The 26,011-nt window shown below is 46.3% G+C and overlaps 2 protein-coding genes across 3 annotated transcripts; both read left to right on the plus strand.

The window, feature by feature from the left end:
- The first annotated feature begins 12,144 nt into the window (after positions 1 to 12,144).
- On the plus strand, positions 12,145 to 14,265 carry LOC120701497. Of its 2 annotated transcripts, none has more exons than XM_039985519.1 (4): positions 12,145 to 12,453; positions 12,540 to 12,590; positions 13,436 to 13,505; positions 14,086 to 14,265. In XM_039985519.1, the coding sequence occupies exons 1-3, from the start codon at positions 12,169 to 12,171 to the stop codon at positions 13,451 to 13,453; spliced, it is 354 nt and encodes a 117-aa protein (XP_039841453.1). In that variant the 5' UTR covers positions 12,145 to 12,168; the 3' UTR covers positions 13,454 to 13,505; positions 14,086 to 14,265. The 2 variants fall into 2 exon arrangements, with proteins under 2 accessions (XP_039841453.1, XP_039841452.1); XM_039985518.1 differs by having other exon boundaries at positions 14,106 to 14,265.
- A 6,549-nt stretch (positions 14,266 to 20,814) lies between these two features.
- LOC120700949 (keratin-associated protein 5-4-like) lies at positions 20,815 to 21,282 on the plus strand. The gene has a single exon (XM_039985141.1). It carries the CDS (start codon positions 20,815 to 20,817, stop codon positions 21,280 to 21,282), a length of 468 nt encoding a protein of 155 aa, XP_039841075.1.
- The last annotated feature ends 4,729 nt before the right edge of the window (positions 21,283 to 26,011 follow it).

The raw sequence follows: 26,011 nt of genomic DNA on the forward strand, positions 1-26,011 counted from the left end.
TCGGTCGAGCAGAAGTCCTCGTCGGCCAACGACGACTGGATGGACGATGACGCCGACGACTCAGCCACACAGTTCTCCACCTGACCCAGCATGAAGACTCCGCCCTCTCCAGCCCAAGACTAGATCGCCTTCCTTTTTGGTGCTTTGTTGCAAAAGGGGGAGATAGATAGGGGGAGTAGAGATAGGGGGAGCTTTGGTGGTTTGTGGCGTGTTTTGGATCTTCATGGATGTTTTGTATGGACATGTTATTTGGATATTGTGTATGCTCTGTGATAACATGTCCCTACATGTGCTTTATTTCTAGTAATGCATGTTTGTTTATCGCGTTCAATTTTATATCTTTGTATCTCTACTTTGTGTTGTCATCAATCACAAAAAAGAGGGAGATTGAAGCGCATCTAGGCCAATAGATGCTAATGGTAAGTTTCGCTGATTAATGACAACCGTATGCAACTAATGTGTGTTTTGAAGGAAAAATCAATGATCGGTTTAGTCTCATATGAAATGTGAAAGGAGACCCCTCAATTCGAAACAATCATGCGAGCCAAGGACCCAATTTCAAAGATTAAGGACCTTTCTAGTCTCAAGTGTCACAAGGAGATGAAGGACACTTGATTTAGCTAGGGTTTATAGTTTTTAGTTCTTGACCGTCTATTAAGAGGGGTTCATGAGTTAGTAGCTTGACCAAATTGAGTTGGCCTTAGAAATCTTGCACACTCGCTCTAAAACAGCCCAAGATACTCAAAAGAAGTCAACACAACACTTGAAAGAAGAAACAATCGAAGTTACATTCAACTCCAAGTCAATTTAGCTAAAAACCAATAAAAACAGTAGCACCGGTTTAACCGATGCCTTAGCATCGTTGCATCCGAAGCTTGGCGGAAGGTCCGATGCCCTGTCGGCCTATCTTCTCTGGATGCAAGCAGAAGTCAAGTCAACACACTCTACAGTACCGGTTGAACCGACGGTCCCAAGCTAAGCACCGGTGTAATAGATGTACTTTGTTCCAGAGAGCATGTTTGGTGGACCTTAACTCGCCTTCATCACCGGTTGATCCGATGCTTCAGAAACAACCATCGGTGCATTGGATGTACTATATTCTAGAGAGCTTGTCTGAGTTGATCAGTGATCCTCTTCAGCACCGGTTGAACCGATGCCCCTTCGGAGCATGCACCGGTGTAATGCGCAAGCCTGGATACTGTGTCAGAATCTCCAACAGCTAATATTTGGACACAGAGAGACCGGTTGAACCGATGCCATCAACTTCTAAACGGTCGGTTCTTCCGATGGTCACGATTTTTCTGCAGTGGACTTCTAACGGCTATGTGACCCTCTCCACTCTATATAAGGTCACCCCCTGGCTCATTTAAGCTGCCTTTGAATACCTGAGGCCACCCTTGAGAAGTGAAGAGAGTGACTTGAGCATTAAGTGTGTTCCAACCTTGAAGAATTCAACCTTTGCAAGTGTAGCAAGTGTGCTTGAGCTAGGGCCAACTGAGTGTAGGTCAAGTGAAGGCTTAGGAGCTTGTTACTCCTGGTGTTTGACGGCACCTAGACGGTCTTGGTGATCGGGAGGTTCTTGGTGAGCTCTTGGAGTTTGTGGGAGCCCCAAGAAGAGAAGCTTGTACACAGTGTGAAGCTCACCATTCCGGAGATGGAGAAGTAGCATTCTTAGTGATCACTTGCTCCTTAGTGAAGCAAGAGAGCAATACCCTTGTGTGGGTGCTCCAACGTAGATTAGGGGGGAGCGTCAACTCCTCGATACCACGGAAAAAATCCGATTGTCTCGTGTCGCTTGCATTTATTTTCATAGCAATTAAGTTTCTTTGTTTGTTACCTTGCTCTTGATTGCTTGCTACTTGACTAGGACAACCGCATGATAGTGTGACTTGTTGTATAAGATTTGATCTTGCTAGTGTGTCTTTCCTTAGGCAAATTGAACATGTTAGTGTGTTTACCCACCTAACGATTATTTGCTATTGTGCTCTAGTGATTAGGTTTCAAATTTATAGATTGGGCAATACTAGTCTAGGTTAAGGATTGGATAGAAATTGAAAAAGTCCCAATTCAACCCCCCTTCTTGGGCCTCGATCCTTTCACTCCCGCTGCTACCCATGGAGGCGGCGCCGGTCCTCCACCCCGTCCTCCTCCCGCGCCCTCCCATGGCACCGGCAGCAGGCCCACCGCCCCATCCTCCTACCTCCTCCCACGCCCTCTGTAACACCCTAATTCAAAATTCAGTATTTAATAATAAATTTAATTGGCTTTATTTAATTTTCTAAGGTTTATTGTGTTTAGTTGGCATTTAATTTAATTTTGTTTCATAAGTATTAAAATTTTGCCATAGGTTTAAATTTTGTGTTGCATTCATGCTGGTGCATAGCTTTTATTTGATTGAGTGTGGTTTGAATTCAAATTGGTATTTGAATTCAACCTTTGTTTGAACTAGAAATAGAAAAGATTAGAAATGGAAAAAGAATGGCAAAACCCAAAACCCAGCTAAACCCAAAACCCAGCTAAACCCAAAACCCCAGCCCAACCCAACAGCCCAAGCCCACTCCTCCCCGGCCCGACCTCAGGCGGCCCACCCTCTCTCTCCCCCGCTCGGCCCAGGCGAACCCCGTGCCGACCCAGTCCGTCTCAGCCGGCCCAAGGCGCCTCCCTGCTCCTTCTTAAACGCCGTCAAGTTCACCTGAACCCTTGAACACAGAGCCGCCACGCCACGCGCGCCCGAGACCCTCGCACCGCCCTCTCCTTGCTACGCAAATCGGAGTTCTGCCGCCGCCGCAGGTGAGCCCGTCTCCGAGCCATCGCCCAACCCCGGCAATCCTCCAGCCTTGCTAACTCTTCTCCGGGAATCGCAGACCAACGCAGCACTCGCCAGTGAAGATCCGGAGCCAGAGAGCCGCTTCCACACCATCTTCCCCGAGCCCCGCCACGGCCGCCGCCGGAACCCGACGTCGCCAACTCTGCGCGTCAGCACAGCCCAAATTCGGGCCTAGGTGAGCCCCACCCCAACCTTCCTTTCCCTCTGCACCCGATGTTTTGGCCTGTGAGTCACCCCAGAGGCCGGGCACCGCCCGCCGGCGGATTCCCGATGCCCAGAGTCGCCGCCGCCGTCGCGAGCGCAGCTCCGAGCACCCGCCCCCCCCACCCGCGCTTGGCACGGGTGGATTAAGCGTGCCGTGCTGAGCCTCCCTAGCCCTTCTCCCGCTCGGATTAGCCACGAGAAGGCCGAATTTGGCCAACTCCGGTGACCTACCGTGCCGCGCCGCCGCGGGAATTGGTTTCCCGGCGAGCCGCGCCGCCGCCCGCACGCCCCTTCTAGGGCTGGAAAAATAGCTCGTGGCTCGTAGCTCGGCTCGGGCTCGGAACGGCTCGGCTCGGCTCGGAGCAGCTCGCGAGCCTCAAACGAGCCGAGCCGAGCCAGATTTTTTGGCTCGCAAAAATAGCGAGCCGAGCCGAGCCGGCTCGTTCAGGCTCGCGAGCCGGCTCGCGAGCTCGACCCAATACAGTTTAAGAATAATTTCACGATGATTGATGAATTAATTCTTCATCATTAGTGATATAAATTAATATTTATACACATAACATAGCAATTTGTATGTACATAAAAAATATATGCCACATAATTATTGTTATCATTCAAAAAAAAGTAAATTAATTTATTTTGAGTTTAGTTCACATTGTTTAGTGTGGCTCGCGAGCCGGCTCGAGCCGGCTCGCGAGCCTCCACCGAGCCGAGCCGAGCCTGATTTTCTGGCTCGCAAAAATAGCGAGCCGAGCCGAGCTCGGCTCGTTCACTTGCCGAGCCGAACCGAGCCGAGCCGAGCTCAGCTCGGCTCTGCTCGTTTCCAGCCCTAGCCCCTTCGCCCGTGGCCGCCAGATCTAGAATCAGCGACCCAGATTAGAACGTGATCAGATCCAATCTACTCCGCCAGATCCGAATCCTACGGCCCAAAATCAAAGATACCGGTTCGGCCGGTACTTTTTGCTAAAGAGCCCTCAGTCTTTTGGTGAATTAACCCGCAGTCCACCGCCTTTGAAAAATAATTGCAGTTAAGCCCAAAATTTTGCACGGACCCCCCTGAGTTTTCCAGGAATCAAACCCGCCGTCCACCCTTGGCAGTTTTACGCGCTAGACCCTAGAACTAATGGATAATTACGTTTAGACCCTCGGTTTTTGCAGGAAACCCCCTGAAGCTTAGTTTTTATCGCAGATAAGCCCCTGAACCTTGTTTTTGGCCTAGAATACGCGTTTTAGCTCTGTTTTTAGCGTTCTTTGTATCCACGCGATCGTTGTAACGCGTAGAACAGTATTAGAATAGTTTAGTGTGCTGTTTTTATGTATTGATGTACTGTTTCTTAGTTTTTTGTTAATGTTTGTTTGTATGCTTATTTTCGTGCATTGTTTTGGCCATGTGTTCGTGAGTAGACGTTGATCCATCTGAGGAGCCCCAGTACCAGTACCCGGAGCAGCCGTCTTCGGAGCAGTTTGAGCAGCAGCCAGAGCAGTACGAGGAAGGCAAGTATAACATGAACAACCCATCACTTTTAAATACTTCTTCATACTGCATTTAATACTGTATGCCTATAAGGACTTTCCTAGCCACTTTATATCCTTTATATATATCCTTTGGGTTGCATCTTGGTTAGTTGTGCTAGGTTGCTGCGCTACAACACACTCTGGTCCTTTTTAATTAATTTGATTAATGGTTTACTTGAATTTAATTCTGAGAGTGGCACTCTGTGTGGCTTGAGTGGCTCACGTCTCGTTAAAATTGGCTTTTGTTAGAAACATGGTTTAGGGGGCCAGCACGGTGCTTACTGCCTGGTTGGCCACTCTCCATAAGGACCGGTTCATAGAGCGACAACCTGGGACAACAGCGCTACCACAAGGCTAGAATGGGATAGACTTGGCTTATTAATTAGGTCTTTTTGGTTTGGAGTAACTTACCTGCGGGGTAAGAGTAGCAAGCTTCAATGGTCCCTGCTCCTCCGGCTGGTCTGTGCTTGGATTGCGCTCCTGTGCTTGTACCCCTGGAGGTGGGCCCCATCGTCGCTGACCTATCTCTCGCGGTTACGCCTTACCAACGAGATTCTTTGTAAAGGCCTCGTAGTGAGTCGCTAGTCATCTCACCTAAGGAAGTGTGATGAACCCCTGGCGTAGCTCACGACTTGTGAGTAAAGATGTGCAACCTCTGCAGAGTGTAAAACTGGTATACTAGCCGTGCTCACGGTTATGAGCGGCCCAGATCCTCCTTTTGATTAGTGAAGTTATCTCCTTCCGACGAGGGAGGTGCTTCTCGGGGTTACCTTGGTGGCTTGGTTTCGGTTTGGTTCCCAGTAGTTTCTTAATTTAATCCTGATTAATTACTATGTAACCGGGTTAATGGTAATTCATCAACTCGTAGTAAATAGCTTTAATAAAATCTTGCCAACACTTAAAAGCTAATGCAGTTGAGTCAGCCAGCATAGAGCCTCATAGTTTGTGTTATACTTGTTGAGTACAAGTTGTGTACTCACCCTTGCCTCTTCTCTACTTTTTCCTCTTGGCTACGCTACTGCTGCTCAGTTCCTGCCGACACGAGGGAGTTCGTCCAGCGCTACCAGGACTACGAGGACTTCTAGGTGCTTCGTCTCCCAGTCGACGTCCCTGTGGCGCCCTGCTTCAGCTTCGGAGAGCTTTATTCGTATTTTGTACTTCGCTTCCGCTGTATCAGACATTTTGTCATTAATGTAATAAGTAACATTCGTATTCGCTTTAATATGTCTTTTAACGTGATATGTGCTATGATATACTGTTCATTCTGTTGTATATACGTGTGACTTGATCCTGGCACGTATATGATTGCTCGGTTTATGTCCTTTTATAAACCGGGGTTACAGAGTGGTATCAGAGCCGTATCGACTGTAGGACGAAGCCTAGATAGAACTGGTCGAGTTTTAGGACTTCTTCTCACCAATCCTTGACTGCTGAAATCATTTTACTATTATACCCCTTGACTTCTTTGACTTTTACCCTTCTTGCCTTGATTTCTCTCTCTGAAGAATAGTTTCGTAGATTTTGGCCTGAATCAGTCATATGACCACCATGAGTATTGGCTAGGTGACCCTTTTATAATAAAACGATAGCACGTTCTGCGACGCGTTGTGTTAGTCGAGTCGTATGTTAAACTCGGCTAAGTTGTGAAAATTGTCTGTTTGTTATTATGCTACATGTTTGATTTGGATTTTTGAATGACTGCATAGCTTAGTAGTTTAAATTTGTTTAAAGAAAATCACTCTTATGTTAAAGTTAACTAATTAATAAAATGAGTTAGATCGTTGGGGGTAAAACAGTCAACTCTATCCTGTCTACTTTATCATGGCTGAGTCTTTTTCCGCAAAGAGTTATCATATCCATCTGAATTTATTCCTGCAATATCCTTACTCATGAAATCTTTTGTTCAAATCAGATGGTGAACACCAGGAGCACCGGTTCTGGTTCTGGCCAGCAGCAGGGTCAGAACAACTAGGGTACCGGGATCCCGATGCCGCCGCCTTTGACTCTGGAGCAGTACTTCCCGCTCCAGATGCAGATGATGGCTACCCTGAACAACACTGTTCAGGCTCTTCAGCACGCTCACACTCAGCCTCCGCCTCCTCCACCGCCGCAGCCTCGCGACAGGCGTGCTGAGTTTCTGAGGGGTCACCCGCCGACGTTTTCTCACATGTCCGACCCTCTTCAGGCTGACGACTGGCTCCGCGCAGTGGAGCGTCAGCTGGACATCGCCCAGTGCGATGATCGTGAGCGCGTCTTGTACGCAGCAGGACAGCTGCGAGGGGCAGCTTTGGATTGGTGGGAGTCCCACCCAGTCCATGACCGTGAGTCTCTCACTTGGCTCCAATTCAGGGAGCATTTTCGCAGCCACAACGTCCCCGCGGGCGTTATGAAGATGAAACAGAAGGAGTTCCTTGCACTGAAGCATGTAATCTTAAGTATAATCATTCAGCGTTTTCTTTTGAGCTAATGCCCCTTGTTCTATCCTTATGAATCTTGAGTTAATCTTTCGATATCTATCTGTCTGTGAATTCAGGGGACCGGGATCCCGATGCCGCCGCCTTTGACTCCGGAGCAGTACTTCCCGCTCCAGATGCAGATGATGGCTACCCTGAACAACACTGTTCAGGCTCTTCAGCACGCTCACACTCAGCCTCCGCCTCCTCCACCGCCGCAGCCTCGCGACAGGCGTGCTGAGTTTCTGAGGGGTCACCCGCCGACGTTTTCTCACACGTCCGACCCTCTTCAGGCTGACGACTGGCTCCGCGCAGTGGAGCGTCAGCTGGACATCACCCAGTGCGATGATCGTGAGCGCGTCTTGTACGCAGCAGGACAGCTGCGAGGGGCAGCTTTGGATTGGTGGGAGTCCCACCCAGTCCATGACCGTGAGTCTCTCACTTGGCTCCAATTCAGGGAGCATTTTCGCAGCCACAACGTCCCCGCGGGCGTTATGAAGATGAAACAGAAGGAGTTCCTTGCACTGAAGCATGTAATCTTAAGTATAATCATTCAGCGTTTTCTTTTGAGCTAATGCCCCTTGTTCTATCCTTATGAATCTTGAGTTAATCTTTCGATATCTATCTGTCTGTGAATTCAGGGGACTATGTCGGTCACGGAGTATCGTGATCGCTTTCTTCAGCTGGCTCGCTACGCCCCTGCCAAGGTTGCGGATGACCGCAAGAAGCAGGAGCACTTCATGGAGGGTCTTGAGGACTACCTCCAGTACACGCTGCTCAACCTCCGCTTCGACGACTTCAACCATCTGGTTGACAGCGCGCTCAACACTGAGCGCAAGCACATGGAGATGGAGGACAAGAAGAGGAAGGTTGTCCCCGTTGCTTCCGGCAGCAACACTCGTCCTCGACTCCAGCAGCCCCAGCAGTACCAGCCTCAGTACCGGCCTCCTCAGCAGTACCAGCAGAGGCCACCGCAGCAGTACACGCCTCGACAGCAGCAGGCAGGTCAGGGCCAGAGGTTACCGGCACCTCCGGCTCGTGCTGCTCCACCGGCACCGCAGGCTCCACGTCCGGCAGCTCCTACCGGACAGCAAGCTCAGGGACCTCCTCGCACCTGCTTTCACTGCGGCCAGCCGGGGCACTACGCCAACGCTTGCCCCCGGAAGGCGCAGGCGGGACAGCAGGGGCGCCCAGCTCAGCCCAGGGCGCCAGCACAGGGCAGGGTGAACCACGTGACGGCCGAGTCAGCGGCCGAGGCTCCTAATGTGGTTATTGGTACATTCATGGTCAACTCTTATCCAGCTATGGTGATTTTCGATACCGGTGCTACTCATTCTTTCATTTCCAAGTCATTTGCCGAGCAGCATCATATACCAGTTTCGTGTATGAGGACAGCTATGGTAGTTACCTCACCTGGGGGCCAGGTACACACATGCTCTATATGCTCTAGAGTCAGTATTATCATAAGGGGGGCGGAATTTCGCACTGGTTTGGTCGTCATTGATTCCTCGGGGATAGATGTGATTCTGGGCATGGAGACCCTTACCAGATGGGGAGTCCGTATTGATTGTGCTCAGCAGACAGTTCACTTGTCAGCATCTGATGGCCAAGAGATGACAGTCAGTGCTACAGAGCCTTCTGGTTTTCTTCATCAGATGGAGGCTAGACCCACGGATGGTATTCGCGTGGTGTCTGAATTCCCGGATGTCTCTCCGGGGGACTTGCTACAAGAAGGAAGAGGAGTTGATGAAGACATACCCGGATCTCTTTGCTAGCCAGCCCAGAATCTCGGGACGAGATTCCTGTAAGGGGGTAGGATTTGTAACACCCTAATTCAAAATTCAGTATTTAATAATAAATTTAATTGGCTTTATTTAATTTTCTAAGGTTTATTGTGTTTAGTTGGCATTTAATTTAATTTTGTTTCATAAGTATTAAAATTTTGCCATAGGTTTAAATTTTGTGTTGCATTCATGCTGGTGCATAGCTTTTAATTGATTGAGTGTGGTTTGAATTCAAATTGGTATTTGAATTCAACCTTTGTTTGAACTAGAAATAGAAAAGATTAGAAATGGAAAAAGAATGGCAAATCCCAAAACCCAGCTAAACCCAAAACCCAGCTAAACCCAAAACCCCAGCCCAACCCAACAGCCCAAGCCCACTCCTCCCCGGCCCGACCTCAGGCGGCCCACCCTCTCTCTCCCCCGCTCGGCCCAGGCGAACCCCGTGCCGGCCCAGTCCGTCTCAGCCGGCCCAAGGCGCCTCCCTGCTCCTTCTTAAACGCCGTCAAGTTCACCTGAACCCTTGAACACAGAGCCGCCACGCCACGCGCGCCCGAGACCCTCGCACCGCCCTCTCCTTGCTACGCAAATCGGAGTTCTGCCGCCGCCGCAGGTGAGCCCGTCTCCGAGCCATCGCCCAACCCCGGCAATCCTCCAGCCTTGCTAACTCTTCTCCGGGAATCGCAGACCAACGCAGCACTCGCCAGTGAAGATCCGGAGCCAGAGAGCCGCTTCCACACCATCTTCCCCGAGCCCCGCCACGGCCGCCGCCGGAACCCGACGTCGCCAACTCTGCGCGTCAGCACAGCCCAAATTCGGGCCTAGGTGAGCCCCACCCCAACCTTCCTTTCCCTCTGCACCCGATGTTTTGGCCTGTGAGTCACCCCAGAGGCCGGGCACCGCCCGCCGGCGGATTCCCGATGCCCAGAGTCGCCGCCGCCGTCGCGAGCGCAGCTCCGAGCACCCGCCCCCCCCACCCGCGCTTGGCACGGGTGGATTAAGCGTGCCGTGCTGAGCCTCCCTAGCCCTTCTCCCGCTCGGATTAGCCACGAGAAGGCCGAATTTGGCCAACTCCGGTGACCTACCGTGCCGCGCCGCCGCGGGAATTGGTTTCCCGGCGAGCCGCGCCGCCGCCCGCACGCCCCTTCGCCCGTGGCCGCCAGATCTAGAATCAGCGACCCAGATTAGAACGTGATCAGATCCAATCTACTCCGCCAGATCCGAATCCTACGGCCCAAAATCAAAGATACCGGTTCGGCCGGTACTTTTTGCTAAAGAGCCCTCAGTCTTCTGGTGAATTAACCCGCAGTCCACCGCCTTTGAAAAATAATTGCAGTTAAGCCCAAAATTTTGCACGGACCCCCCTGAGTTTTCCAGGAATCAAACCCGCCGTCCACCCTTGGCAGTTTTACGTGCTAGACCCTAGAACTAATGGATAATTATGTTTAGACCCTCGGTTTTTGCAGGAAACCCCCTGAAGCTTAGTTTTTATCGCAGATAAGCCCCTGAACCTTGTTTTTGGCCTAGAATACGCGTTTTAGCTCCGTTTTTAGCATTCTTTGTATCCACGCGATCGTTGTAACGCGTAGAACAGTATTAGAATAGTTTAGTGTGCTGTTTTTATGTATTGATGTACTGTTTCTTAGTTTTTTGTTAATGTTTGTTTGTATGCTTATTTTCGTGCATTGTTTTGGCCATGTGTTCGTGAGTAGACGTTGATCCATCTGAGGAGCCCCAGTACCAGTACCCGGAGCAGCCGTCTTCGGAGCAGTTTGAGCAGCAGCCAGAGCAGTACGAGGAAGGCAAGTATAACATGAACAACCCATCACTTTTAAATACTTCTTCATACTGCATTTAATACTGTATGCCTATAAGGACTTTCCTAGCCACTTTATATCCTTTATATATATCCTTTGGGTTGCATCTTGGTTAGTTGTGCTAGGTTGCTGCGCTACAACACACTCTGGTCCTTTTTAATTAATTTGATTAATGGTTTACTTGAATTTAATTCTGAGAGTGGCACTCTGTGTGGCTTGAGTGGCTCACGTCTCGTTAAAATTGGCTTTTGTTAGAAACATGGTTTAGGGGGCCAGCACGGTGCTTACTGCCTGGTTGGTCACTCTCCATAAGGACCGGTTCATAGAGCGACAACCTGGGACAACAGCGCTACCACAAGGCTAGAATGGGATAGACTTGGCTTATTAATTAGGTCTTTTTGGTTTGGAGTAACTTACCTGCGGGGCAAGAGTAGCAAGCTTCAATGGTCCCTGCTCCTCCGGCTGGTCTGTGCTTGGATTGCGCTCCTGTGCTTGTACCCCTGGAGGTGGGCCCCATCGTCGCTGACCTATCTCTCGCGGTTACGCCTTACCAACGAGATTCTTTGTAAAGGCCTCGTAGTGAGTCGCTAGTCATCTCACCTAAGGAAGTGTGATGAACCCCTGGCGTAGCTCACGACTTGTGGGTAAAGATGTGCAACCTCTGCAGAGTGTAAAACTGGTATACTAGCCGTGCTCACGGTTATGAGCGGCCCAGATCCTCCTTTTGATTAGTGAAGTTATCTCCTTCCGACGAGGGAGGTACTTCTCGGGGTTACCTTGGTGGCTTGGTTTCGGTTTGGTTCCCAGTAGTTTCTTAATTTAATCCTGATTAATTACTATGTAACCGGGTTAATGGTAATTCATCAACTCGTAGTAAATAGCTTTAATAAAATCTTGCCAACACTTAAAAGCTAATGCAGTTGAGTCAGCCAGCATAGAGCCTCATAGTTTGTGTTATACTTGTTGAGTACAAGTTGTGTACTCACCCTTGCCTCTTCTCTACTTTTTCCTCTTGGCTACGCTACTGCTGCTCAGTTCCTGCCGACACGAGGGAGTTCGTCCAGCGCTACCAGGACTACGAGGACTTCTAGGTGCTTCGTCTCCCAGTCGACGTCCCTGTGGCGCCCTGCTTCAGCTTCGGAGAGCTTTATTCGTATTTTGTACTTCGCTTCCGCTGTATCAGACATTTTGTCATTAATGTAATAAGTAACATTCGTATTCGCTTTAATATGTCTTTTAACGTGATATGTGCTATGATATACTGTTCATTCTGTTGTATATACGTGTGACTTGATCCTGGCACGTATATGATTGCTCGGTTTATGTCCTTTTAAAAACCGGGTGTTACACCCTCCCATGGCTGCAGCGCCCGACACTCCGCGCCCCTCCTCCTCCATCCTCACGCCCCCCACCCATTGCGGAGGCAGTGGCGGATGCCTGCGCGGCGGCCATGGCGGCCGGATGCGCGCAGGACATGGAGGATCTGCGGCGGCTGGCCCTCCACCCCCTCGTCCTCCCTTCTCCTGTGCCCTCCCATGACGTCGGCGGTGGTGGAGGCCTGCGCGGCGGCCATGGCGGCCGGATCCGCGCAGGGCATGGCGGATCTACGACGGCCAACCCTCCGCCCCCTCGTCCTCCCTGCTCTTGCGACCTCTGGCGACGCAGTTCTTGTTTCTCGCTCCAGCGCAAGCATGTGGATGAAGCACATGCCTACATCTATCTTTCAATCGGATCTGACTAAAACTTCCGTCTCTTCCTTGGCATGGGGCGGTGCAGATCTAGTTCATCCTGCTGCAGAACCGGCAGGGGAAGATGCGGCTGGCAAGTACTACATCCCGCACAAGGTCGGGTACGAGGTGAGATGCATGGATCAGCGCTGCTTTCAATCCTGTTCTTGATTTTGTATTCGGCTTTCCTAATTTGTTTTCTTGCTGGCCCGTAGGTGCACCGGCTGGTCATCAATCAGGACCCCAAGTTCACCAATTTCGTCGAGGTAAATCTGGTTCCTGGATCTTTGCATATTCTTCTTAGGTTAGAAATTGAGCATGGTTAGGAGGGTCGTGGCATGTGGGAGGTAGACCAATGTGAGTTTGGGAATAAATGCTTGTTCATTTCCATTTGGGGTTGTTGATCAAGAATTAAAGACTTCTGTTGTTGATACTATCGAGTGAATATGTGACCAATCTGTGAATGAATGACATATGCTGTATGAATAGTTTCTTTTCTCTCAGCATTTCGATTTCATTGGGGAAATTCTATTAAAGCTGTCAGCTAATATGTTGATCTGTGGATATATATGTCTGGTTATCCAACATAACGTACTATCAACCAATTCTGTTGGTTGGCCATGTGACTTGGGACAGTACAGGTCAATCTCTGAGACTCACCACTACTCTTATATCTAGTGACCATTGTATTTTTTGAATACCAATGAAGCAACCAGATCTAGATCTTCGTCAATGCAAGCTATATGTACAGGGTTATACTTGTGAAAAACATACAAATCCTTTTCATTGATTGTTGGAAGATTTGTCACTGGGTTCAATATTTTGCAAACAAAAACTCAATCCAGGGCATATTGAGTCCAAAGTGAAGCTCAGGTTTGCATATAAACAGTAGAATTTTTTTATGACTGGCATAGATACTGTAACTATGATCCAGTAATTATAAACCAGTTGGTTCAACTTGTTTTTTCATGTAACTGGTTTGGCTTGAATCCCCAGTACCTTGACTAGTTTTATACTACTTTGTAATGCACCCTGGATACATGTTAAATATTCGTGAAACATGTTTTTTTTACATTGGAACTCTTTTTTTATGTTCTCTTTGTTTATGCAGTGCCTTGCTCTTCCATGAACGATAATTTGCATGACGAAAAGGCTATTGTACGCACCATTATCTTCAGAAGGTAAATTTTGTACACCTTCACTTTCTAATATGTCCTCATAGCATTAGTTTCCAAACTTTTACTTTTATTTGTAGTGAAGTTCTTAGAAATGTGGCTGATGATAGTAGAAATGTTAGTGAGGTTCAAGTTCCTAGACTTGTATTCCATCATCTATGTAAGCCTACCTTTGCCTAATTTCAAAAAATGGCATTAGTTTGATGTTGCAACTTTGTGTAGTGTGAACCCAACAACATTTATGATTAGACTGGCATTATTGTGATGGCTCTATCAGTCATTAGTGTGAGCGCAACAACTTTGTGAAGTGGACATCTTTTCCTTATTACCATGGTATAAAATCAGAAATGCAGCAATCTAATTGATGAATGAAATGTGGATAAAATTGATAGATAACCTGAATTACCTTCAACCAGGAAGTGCCAATATGTGTTTATTTGATGCGAAGGTCATGTGTTTTTCTAGAAGTTGGGCTTGCTTTTAGTTGAAGCAACTTCGATGTCAAACTAACTTCTATGTGATGTGATGCATAATCATTATTGTTTCATCATTTGTGTTTCATGATTTCAATTTTGATATGATTAAGGCCTTTATATGTGTGAGCAGATCATCAGTTTCTGGTGCAGAGCTAGAGGCATGAGGGATGGCATTGCTCATCTACTTGTTTTGTTGGATACAATTTATGTTTTCTATAAGACATGTGTATGGATGTAACTGGATGTAACTGTTCTTGGATGTAATAAAAGAATAGAAGATATTTTGATTTTTTTTTGTTTTCTAATTTCATATAGGTAATGGGCATTACCATAATGCCCATTACCTATGACTGATGTTGGTAACGGGTGTATTGATGCCCGTTACAGATGTTCTGTTATCAGTAACGGGCATATTGATGCCCGTTACCAAAGACTATTAATGGTAACTGGTGATGGGTCATTAGTAACGCTAAAAGGGTAACGGGCGCTATGCCCGTTACAAATAGCAATCTATGGCCGTTACAAATTAGGCTTTCTCACGTAGCGTGGTTTGGTCTGTCTTGTGTCATTGATGTGTGAGTCTTAGTCCATCCCATATGCAGGTCGGACAAATCCTCCATCCACGACTCGATCACTTAAATCCTTATACATAAAAATACGGACAACTAAATGTATCCGATACCTATACCAACTTTGTCCTTAGCACCCATTGGGGCATATATGCAATCGAAATCCTAATTGAAACCCGAACAAATCAATTCCAATCAAAATCGAAAACTGCACAATTAATCGATATCTCACATGGCCACCACATGGTTTGTACACGTAGTGAAAGAGAAAAAATTTGATGGACTCATGTAGATTTGGATAAAATTTATATTACCCGTAACAACGCACGGGTACTATGTTAGTAATGTCCAATATATGGGTGAGTTTAGCTGTGCGTCCGTCAAGTCTGAATGTCGATGTTCAGATTTAGTAATTTGATCTCTATCACCAAGTTCACAGTACACAGACCTCCCAATGCATTCCTACAACCATATATATACCGTTCTACAGTGCTCTCAGGCCCACAACAGAACCTAAATCGCCCTCACCCCAACTTCGGGGCACGTCCGAAGCCCCAGCCGACTCAGCCCGATTGCATATCTGATTTAATATTATCAAAGCTGCCAGCGTCTGAAATGTCCGATCTGAATGCTAGCATCGCGCAAACAGTCGAGTAACAGTAAAATTCCCTCCGCAACATGCATCTCATGTTGCATGTAAAATATTAGACTGTCGCAACAATTTTTACGAGCGAGTTCTTGCGCATCGAAAATCACACGTGAACACTACATCACCGCCTGTTTGAACTAAAACCATGCATGAACACTACATCACCATCTGTTTGAACAGAAACCATGCATGAACATCACCGCCTGTTTGAACTGAAACCAAAGTGATAGTCTATGACCATTTTATTTTTTCTCTCTCTTCCTCCCCCTCTCTGAGCAAAAGATTGGATCTTTTCCTATCTCTCTCCGCCCGTTCTCCTCCACACTCCCCCGCTTCCTCTCCCTTCCTCCCTGCCGCACCTTCCCCTATCCGTTGCCACCTCCCCTCCTATACCTTGCCGCAGCCACACCCCTCCTGTCCCCTACCCCCACCACCTCCCTTTCCCCTCCCTGCCGTCACCTCCCCTCTCCTTCTCTCCCCCACAGCAGCATCTCCTCTCCTTTCACCAGCCACCGCCTCCCCTCCAATCCCAAGCCACCTCCCACTACTACATAAATCTTTACCAAGGCAGTCAAATAAGCATTAACTGACTGGCGGTTTTTGCAACCGCCTCGAATCCAAGGTAACAATAATGACCTATTTTCCGAGGCGGTTGCTTGCCCACCTCATTTAATCGAATGGAAAAAATAAAAAATTAAGAAGCCCGTGGACAGGCCTGCCAAGCCCATCCACAGGCCCGCCGAGCCTATCCACGGGGAGACGGATCCACCTCTCGCACCGCCAGATCTGCCCCCATCGCCACATGACCCACCCTGCATGCCCCACGATCCGCACCCAGCGCCACCGGATCCGCACCGCCTGCCGCCGAATCGGCCTCGGCTGCGCCCGCCAACCGCTCGGACTAGGGGCGCGATGTAGGGAGGGGGCGTGTCTAGCACCGGGGGCTGGAGGTGGGGCGGCGTCGGTGGTCGAAGATGCCGCCATGCCATGCCGAGCCACCGCCGGTGGCGTCCCAGGCCGCCGTTCCGTCGTGTCCCGCCGCGGCTCCGGGCCACCACGCTTCATCGCCGCTCCTGCTGTGGCTCCGGGCCACCACGCCTGCCACGGCTCCAGGGCGCCGCAACAGCCGCCACTCCGGGCTGCCACGCCAGTCGCGGCTCCGGGGCGCCACTCCGGCGCCGCACCGGCTACCGCTCCGGGCCACTGCATCTGCCGCGGCTCCAGCCCGCTCCGCCGCTGCAGTCAAGAACAGAGTGCGGGAGGGAGAGGAGTGTGAGAGGGAGTGTCGGCGTGTGACAGGAGTGAGGGAGGGAGAGGAGAAAAGAAAGGAGATCCGAGTTCGAAATCCTAACTCGACTATATATATGGAACCCTGGTAATGGTCTTTCCGGGTCTTTTTGGGCCTCGATATTTTCCAAAGCGAATCCTATAGGTTGCCCGTCTCGGTTAATTGATTAATTGAGGAGTTTGCGTTAGAACAACTGCCTGGGGTAATCGATATTAATCGAGATAGACATTTTAAAAATGAAGGTCCCAGTTAATCAATTTATGAGGTGGTTTTCTATAACCGCTTCGGTTAATACTGGCCATTAACCGAGGCGATTATTTTTCCCGCCCCCTCCGAAGGCTTTTTTTAAAGCTCGCCGTTAATATTTTTTTGTACTAGTGTCCCCTCCTTCCCCAGCCTCTCCTCCTCTCTGCAGTGGTGTGCGGGGCTGCGCGGTGCTGAGTGTGAGTGATCGCACAAGGCCATGCACCGTTTGCGAGCGCGGCGCTAGCACGCATGGGCAGGCGAGGGTCATCAACATCGTCCTCCCAAATTGGCGGTGATTGGGGCATTGGATTAGTGTAACTATGCAATGAAATTATGCATTAAGACTGGTCTAATATGTCTAGAACTATTGAACATTAACCACTTCAGTTTATAGAGTACTGCTGCTTATGAGGTGTGGCAAGGACTAGTAGATGAGAAATTACTTTCTCTTCTAGTTACATCATGTGATAATAAATAAATTTTTTATTGGTAGATTGGAATAAATTATTGATTGGTAGATTAGAAATTATTTTATCTTCCAGTTACATTGTGAGATGACAAATAAATTTTTAATAGATGCAGCCATCCACGAAAACTAGGAAGTTGTAAAACCTTCTCATCGGTACTAGAAACATTTGTTTGTTTCTTCTCATCGGTCTTTCTATTTTCAATTTAAGCACTAAATTTGATACAATGTAAATTTCTTTTTTTTTTTCAGAAACTGAGGTATTTGTCCTTTACCAGTAAAGTGTAATCTAAATTTGATCAAATTTGAAATTATTTGATTTATCCGGAATCGAGAGTTGCATTGTTTTTAGGATGGAGCACTAGTACAGAACGACCCTTTTGTCCCGGTGGACAACTCCCTTTAGTCCCAATTTCTGAATCGGGTCTGGGAGTCTGGAACTAAAGGGCCAAGCCCTCGTACCTGAGACCTCTCACCTTGCGTATAGTTTTCTTACGACCTCCACCTACACAACACATGCATGTTACTCTACTGGGAATGTTTTCCTTTTAAACTAAACCGTGGATGACTTTTTGTCCTAGGTGAAATCGGGACTAAAAGTCACCCTTTAGTCCCGGTTGGTTAGTCCCGATTAATGCTCCAACCGGGACTAAAGCTCTCTGCAGCCCCCTAGCCGTTGGACTCGAGACTAAAACTTTCAATGGTCCTGGGTCCAACTTTAGCCGAGATAAATGTACAGAACCGAAGGTTTATTCTGTACTAGTGGAGGTCGAGTATAGAGGAATTGTTTTTGGCAGTGTACAGCTGACATCTGGAACACAAACTAATCTTAAAGTCGAGTTTCAGATCCCCTATGAATATATATTATCGAACTCTGTGATAGCTTGCTTCTTCCCAGGGATATATATGTTGCTAGTTCTAACATTCATGGCATTACACTGCCTCTACGCAAAGTCACGGTGTGGCGTGTTGAACTAATTCAGTCTATAAGCTCATTAGCTTCCGCGAGACCATTTAGATATGTGTCGTGCAGCTGAAGATAACCTCGCATCTTATGATCTTATCTTAAATAAAAAGTCGGTGCAATGTTGGTTGACTTTCACGTGCGTGTCAGCGTGACCGAGTCGTAGTAGCAGAGATGGTCTAAAAAAATGTTTAATCCTATTAAGGAATAACATACACTATACACAGAGAAGTTTTAGTGGTAAGCATAAACAACAAGAGTTCCATGTGACGGAAATCAGAAAGTACGCAATTTGTTAGAGCACTTAACACGCTGAATATTATACACCCACCTTCTATTACTAGCAAAAATAGTCATCAAAATACTGAATAAATTTACCAAATTATTGAACAATGCCTAGTTACAGCTTGCCGATTATTGAACTACTGAAAATTTGTCTAGTAGTTTTGCTCAGTTTGGCTATTGGTGTAGAATAAACTGCTACACCTAAAATATAGATTAGCACATTCATTCCTACGTACATACATACATACATGCATGCATGCCATGACGACTCACCTCTACAAACCTTTTTAGTTTTGCTGTTTTCATCTTTTTTCAATTATTTATTTTGAAAAATTAATTTATAAGGACGGATCATACCACGACCCACCTCTACAGATCACTTGCTAGAGGCGGGTGACACCCAAAGAAATAAATGGATTTAAAGGGGGTGGGTATATTATCCGCTCCTATATAAACAACTGTTTTTAGTTGCAAAAATTAGAAGCAAGTACGGCTGACGAGTCGGGCGACCAACGCCGGAAGCTGGAGTTAGAGCACGGAGGCAGGCAGCAAGGCCACCAGAGCGGCCCGCGCGGTGGCACGGCTTCGGATTGGCCCTGCGTGGGCATGCGGCAGGGTGGCGCTGGAGTTAGGAGATGAATCTGACAGTGGGTCCAGTATGTAAGTGGAGGACGGAGAGAGATGAGGAGAGGAGGCTAGACTGTGGGTAGAACTGATCGGTGGGTCCTACTATTTCTAATGGTGATGACTAACAGAAGCAACAGTTTGGCAACAAAAAATGGACTTGGAGTCATATAGGTAAGAAATGAAGATTGGATGTCAAATAGGCAAGAGATATTTTTTGTAGTGTCGAATTGGCAATTTTCTCTCTAACATTCATGGCATTACACTGCCTCTACACAAAGTCACAGTGTGGCGTGTTGAGCTAATTCATTCTATAAGCTCATCATTAGCCTCCGCGAGACCATTTAGATATATGTGTCGTGTAGCTGAAGATAACCTCGCATGGTCTTATCTTAAATAAAAAGTCGGTGCAATGTTGGTTGACTTTCACGTGCGTGTCAGCGTGACCGAGTCGTAGTAGCAGAGATCTATGGGTCATTGGTCTAAAAAAATATTTAATTCTATTAAGGAATAACATACACAGAGAAGTTTTATTTAGTAGGAAGCATAAACAACAAGAGTTCCATCTGACGGAAATCAGAAAGTACGCAATTTGTTAGAGCACTTAACACGCTGAATATTATACACCCACCTTCTATTACTAGCAAAAATAGTCATCAAAATACTAAACCAAATTACTGAACAATGCCTAGTTGTAGCTCGCCAATTACTGAACTACTGAAAATTTGTCCAATAGTTTTGCTCAGTTTGGCTATTGGTGTAGAATAAATTGCTACACCTAAAATTTAGAATAACACATTCATACATACATGCCACGATGACCCACCTCTACAAACCTTTTTTATTTTGCTGTTTTCATTTTCCATTTTTTTATTCTGAAAATTAATTTGTAAGGACGGATCATATCATGACCTACCTCCTCTACAGATCACTTACTAGAGACGGTGACAGCATTATCAGCCCCAAGAAATGGAATTATAGGGGCGGGTATATTACTAGCTCCTATACAAACTACTATTATTTTTAGTTGTGAAAAGTAGAAGCAGGTACCGTACCTGCTCCTACAAATGGTGTTTCACCTGTCCCTAAAAATTATTTTAATAATAGTGATTAATAAACTTTGTATGTGGTTTACGGATGTCCCAAAGTTTTTTGACACTACATGTTTGCGGCCTATATATGGCGTATGATGTGTGCCAATGTGGTGTTGGCTGACTAATCGGACATTTTGGGTTCACTTTTGCATGGAAGCTGCATTTTAAAGAAATTTCTCTTGGCAAATGCATTGAAAGAATTAGAGGTAGCGAAAGTTTGAGGAACGTGGGAGCAAGAAGGTGGCAGTGCATGTCAGTGTTATGTGTAATGTTGGTTGCCGATACAACGTCCAAGGGAATTTTCTCTGATTTCACAATAGTATAAATTGTATTTTTATGTGGAGAATTGGTCTCCATGTGCCCGAAGTCTACTCTTGACTCATTCAACGTAGAGTTCCTAGACTTTCCGACAAACCTTGCTAACATGTGGCAGGATCCCATCTGGGAGTGTCATGCACTCATCATCCCGTCAACATGTAATAGTCTGTACCAAACTGGGCTCCTACGTAGTTGGCTTCAAGGATTCAATTCGTTAGGTTTTGGCGCCTATAAATAGCACTAATTGAGCTGCCTCTCTATCTCCTCCCATACCGCATTATACCATAATAAGCATCTAATCTTCCCTAGATCACAGCTTGCTAGTTCACTTGTACCATGGCTTCTACTGCTGCCACTGTCAAGGGGGCCTTGGCCGTTGCCGCGTGCCTCGTGCTGTTCCATTCTTCGATGGGGCTGCAGCCACAGCCAGCACCTGCACCACCATTGGATTGCGGAAACTACTGCTTCTCGATTTGCAGCCCGAGGTGCCAAGCCCAAGCTGAGTCCGAGTCTGGCAGCTGCAATACCACGCTCGATCTCTACGGCGATTGCTTCACGGGCTGCACTAGTAACTGCAAGGGCAACTCCTATGCCCGTGGTTCCTGTAAAATGGGTTCTTGTTCCGCTGGTAGCTGCGGCAACCCCTGTGCCCGTAGTTGCTGCGACTCCTGCAGTAACACTGCCCCAGATCTGTACTCCAAATGCATGTCGTCCCGGGGCATGGGCATGATCTCCTGCATGCCGACCTGCATGAACGAGTGCACCGACAACTGCATGAATGGAAAAGTTCCACCTGCGCCCTAAGATCATGTGCGCCGCCGCCGAATAGCCCAATTGTGTACATTGTGTTTTCAAGTTCAAACAATTGTGTTTCAGGCTTGAGTTGGAGTTTTGTTTCTGGGAGAACTTTGTGAGTTGAGTTAATCTACCTTGGTTTCTAAGACATGTGTCAGTGGAGTCTGGATGTTGTTGTTCACCTTTGCGTTGTCATTGTTCCGCGTTGTTGTAAGCTCTTGATCAAATAAAACAAGCCTTGCGTGCTCTCTGCAATGTTTAAATAAAACTTTTTGTACGTATCTCCAATGATCGATCAGTGTCTGAAGTCCATGTACCAGGGTATTTGTTAAAATAGAACCTTGATATCCAAAATAGGTGCTTGTTAAGTAAATGGCTGTTCAAACTTATCAATGAAGAGGGCATTTGGCAAAGTTTATTAAGAAACAAATACCTAAAGAATCAGACTATTGCTCAAGTGGAAAAAAAAATCAGGGGACTCTCATTTTTGGGCTGGTCTCATGAAAGTTAAAGACACTTTCCTGAATCATGGGTCCTTTCATTTAAATGATGGTAATCAAATAAGATTCTGGGAGGACAAGTGGATAGGCAATCATACATTTAGAAAGCAATATCCTGACCTTTATAATATTGTGCGCAAAAAAGCAATTGACTGTAGCATCAGTTTTTAGTAGAGTACCGCTCAATGTATCTTTTAGAAGAACTTTGACAGGTCACTTACTTACATTGTGGCATGATTTGGTTGCTCAAATCAGTCATGTTCGTTTGAATAATAATGCTGATGTTTTTTGATGGAATCTGAATCAGGCTGGTGTGTTCACTGTTAGCTCAATGTATAATGCACTTATTAGCAATGGTAATGCACAGTTTGACAAACATCTATGGAAAGTTAAAATACCACTTAAAATTAAAAATTTTATGTGGTATCTAAAGAGAGGTGTTATTCTTACTAAAGACAATCTAGCAAAACAGAATTGGAAGGGTAACAAACAGTGTTGCTTTTGTTCTAGTGATGAAACTATTCAACACCTCTTTTTTGACTGCCACGTAGCCAAGTTCCTATGGAGAGCCATACAGTTTTCTTTGGATTTAAATCCACCTCATAGCATTACTCATTTGTTTGGCAATTGGCTTAGGGGGGCTGGAACCAAGTTAAAAAGACAACTGTTAGTAGGAGCATCTGCTTTATGTTGGGCTATTTGGCTTAGTAGGAATGATGTGGTGTTTGACAAATCTCCAACGAAAACTTATATGCAGGTACTTTATCGAGGCACCCATTGGCTCAGATTTTGGGCACAGCTATAAAGGCGTGATGAAGACAAGAAGGCGTTACAGAAGGTATGTCAAACCATAGAGGTTTTGGTCATGCAGTTCTTTGCCAACCATGGATGGAGATTTAGCAATAGGATTTGCTCTTAATAAACGTCTTTATCAAAACTTTCGGATTGGCTGATAGTCTTATCAGTGTTCTAGCAGTCAGATGTTTTGAAAAATTTGTAATAATTGGCTGTAGCCTCTTTTGAGGTCAAGGCTGGGTACTCTCTTTCCCATTATCTAAAAAAATGTACCAGGGGTTTGTGTGCTTCATCTTTGGTCAGAATTCATCAGATTATTCTTTCTCAGTACTAAAAAAAATAGTCATAATGTCGTTTGTATCGAATCAGCGGTGAAAATAAAATTGATTTTCAGCTCCCATTGATAGCTCTAACCGAATGTGATAATCATTTTCACTGCCGGGTCAAGCCACGAATTGTCCGAATCTCACCGAAATTCACCCATTTCGGAAGGGTCCGAAACGAATTTAGTGCTTCAAAATTCGAATATTCTAAGGAATCTATCCAAAAACCGACCGAAATTTGTCCAATTCGGTTGGGACCGAATTTTTTTCCGAAATTGAATCCCAAAACCTTGGGTTATATCAAGGACTATTTTCACTACTAGGTGTTGCTAGACTGGGCCATGAAAACCCACCCATCCACTCAAAAAAAATTCATAGCTCTTTCATGTAATGGCAAATAAAGATAAACTTTATATAAAAATTGTAAAGAGCCCGTTTAGTTCCCAAAAATTTTTATGCGCTACAGTAATTTGCAATGTTTGACCACTAATTTGGAGTATTAAATATGAATAATTGACAAAACCCATTTCATAACCCCTGGGTGAAATCACGAGACGAATCTAATGAACCTAATTATGCAATGATTAGACAATGTTGTGCTACAGTAATCAACCTCTAATGACAGATTAATTAGCCTTAATAGATTCGCCTCGCGATTTCCCGTCCATCCGTGTAATTAGTTTTATAATTAATTTTTATTTAATACTCCTAATTAGTGGTCAAACAGCCTAAAAAATTTTGCTCCAAAAATTTTTGGGAACTAAACGGCCCCAAAGCTCAACGAGACCTTTGTTCGATAAATCAGAAAGTATGCATTTTGTTAGAGATAACAAACCTAGCTCTCCGTCGTTTATGGAGATAATTCCACGATTTGCTAATTCAGCTACTTAAGAGGTGTACAGTATACATATTATAATCAGCTTAGCCTTGCATAGCTGTTTTTGTTTCGATAATTCTTCATCATTTTATTTCTCCGATTTCAACGAGATTCAGTAAACCCTATATACATGACTAATTTGCAAAGGCAGCGTGGAGATAATGCCGCTGCAAACATATAAATTCTAATTAATATGTACGATAATCCTAACTGATAGCACTAGTTTTTTTTAGCGTAATAAGCACTAGGTTTTCAAGTGAAGAGATTATTAGCTCTGCATTTTCTTTATAGATCAACATTCTTTCTATCATTCTAGCACCGGGAACTTGCCTTCGGTAGCACACAAGCACTATATAAAACACCTAATCCGGGAACTATTTAAGCACTATATATGTGGTCCAACAAGGGCGCAGATGCAAATTCGGGCTGCAACATGAATAAGTTGACAGTCATCAGAAATTTGTTGCGGAGACTCGTAATGCTCTGAACAACGCTTAAAAGGTGCTTTGCATAAAATATACATTTGCTAAAACTGTCAATGCTATTTCAAAAATAATAAAACGAACTGGTGCGCGCCATTGCTTGCTTGTGTGTTATTTGGGTGCATGATTTTAAATAGTTTTGGACCAGTAGATTGTGTATGTGGTTTACTGGATATACCCCAAAACGCTTTTAATAATATGTTGCTTGCAGCCTATATGGCTTATGATATATGTGTGCCAAGCTTGATTATTGGCTGACCAACCTAAAATTGTGGGTTAACTAGCATGCACGGTACATGCATGACACTTATATAATTTGGAAATGCGTTGAAGGAATAATATGAAGCAGCCAAACATTGTAAGAGGAAGCAGGCAGCAAGAAGGTTTTGCCGCAGCAAGTCATTGGCATGTGTAGTATTGATGCTGGGTAATCGAAGTTCATGTCCTTCACTACCGGAAAACCCATGTGTCAAAGATCTGGCACTCGGCAAACTAGGTGCCTTTGCCGAGTGCCAAAGATCTGGCACTCGGCAAAAGGCACCTTGTTTGCCGAGTGCCTTTTCATCTAGCACTTGGCAAAACCTCCGTTAACGGCCGCTTTGCCGACGTCTTTACTTTATTCTGCCGAGGGCGTTTTGGCACATGGCAAAGCTTTGCCGAGTGTCTGAAAAAGGCACTCTGCAAAGCCTGCTTCGCCATCAAAACTGTCACCGTGTGGGGTTTGCCGAGTGCCGCACTTGGCAAACCCTTTGCCGAGTGTAATTGGGGCTTTGCCAAGCGTTTGGGATACTCGGCAAAGAGCCTGTGTCCCCTAGTGCTTATTTGCTCAGCTGTAGAATTTATATTATTAGGCATAGAATTGGTCAGCATGTATGACTTGTTCAATCTCGATTGCCGACATACCTTGATAATATTTATTGTATAGTTCTGCATATAACTGAATCTGAAGGCACTTCTGAAGTCAACTCCAAACATGTGATAATGATGACATTAGTGAACTCTCAACATGTAATAATCCATACCAAAATAAGTCTCCTAGAAGTCCGAAGGTGTGGTTTGGTTGTGTACGGTAGGCGCCTATAAATAGTACCGAATGGTTGATATAGGGTCACCGATTGAGCTGCCCCCCTATCTCCACTGCATTGTAGCTTTCATTCTGTACTTCCTCTTCATCACAAAGTTCCTAGCTCACCGGTACCATGGCGTCCATTTCTCCCGCGGTTAAGGGAGCCTTACTCGGTGCCGCGTGCTTCGTGCTGCTCCATTCTTCGATGGGGCAGCAGCCAGATTTTGTTTGCGGAGATAACTGCAACTCGAATTGCACCCAGAGGTGCGAAGCCAAATTCGAAGCTGAGCACGGCAAGTGCAATACAACTATCGAGCTCTTTGACAGTTGTTTTGAGGGCTGCACTAGCCAGTGCAAGGGCAACTCCAATGCTCGTGGTTCTTGCAGCATGGACTCCTGTTCCGCTAGGAGCTGCGGCAACCCCTGTGCCCGTAGTTGCTGTGAATCTTGCAGTACCAGTGCTCCAGATCTATTCAACAGGTGCATGTCATCCCGGGGCATGGTCATGATATCCTGCATGCCCCCCTGCATGGAGGAATGCACTAGCAACTGTGCCAACAGTTCAGTTCCACCAAGCCCCTAAGATGAGCTTCGCCACACACACCGTCGGTGGACATGCGGCTTCATCCATACGTGAACTTGAGGCTCAAGAGCTCAATCTATGTATACGTTGTGTTTTCCCGTTTGGTCGTTCA

The sequence above is a fragment of the Panicum virgatum genome, chromosome 3K (genome assembly GCF_016808335.1).
Source record: "Panicum virgatum strain AP13 chromosome 3K, P.virgatum_v5, whole genome shotgun sequence".
NCBI classification, from domain to species: Eukaryota; Viridiplantae; Streptophyta; class Magnoliopsida; order Poales; family Poaceae; genus Panicum; species Panicum virgatum.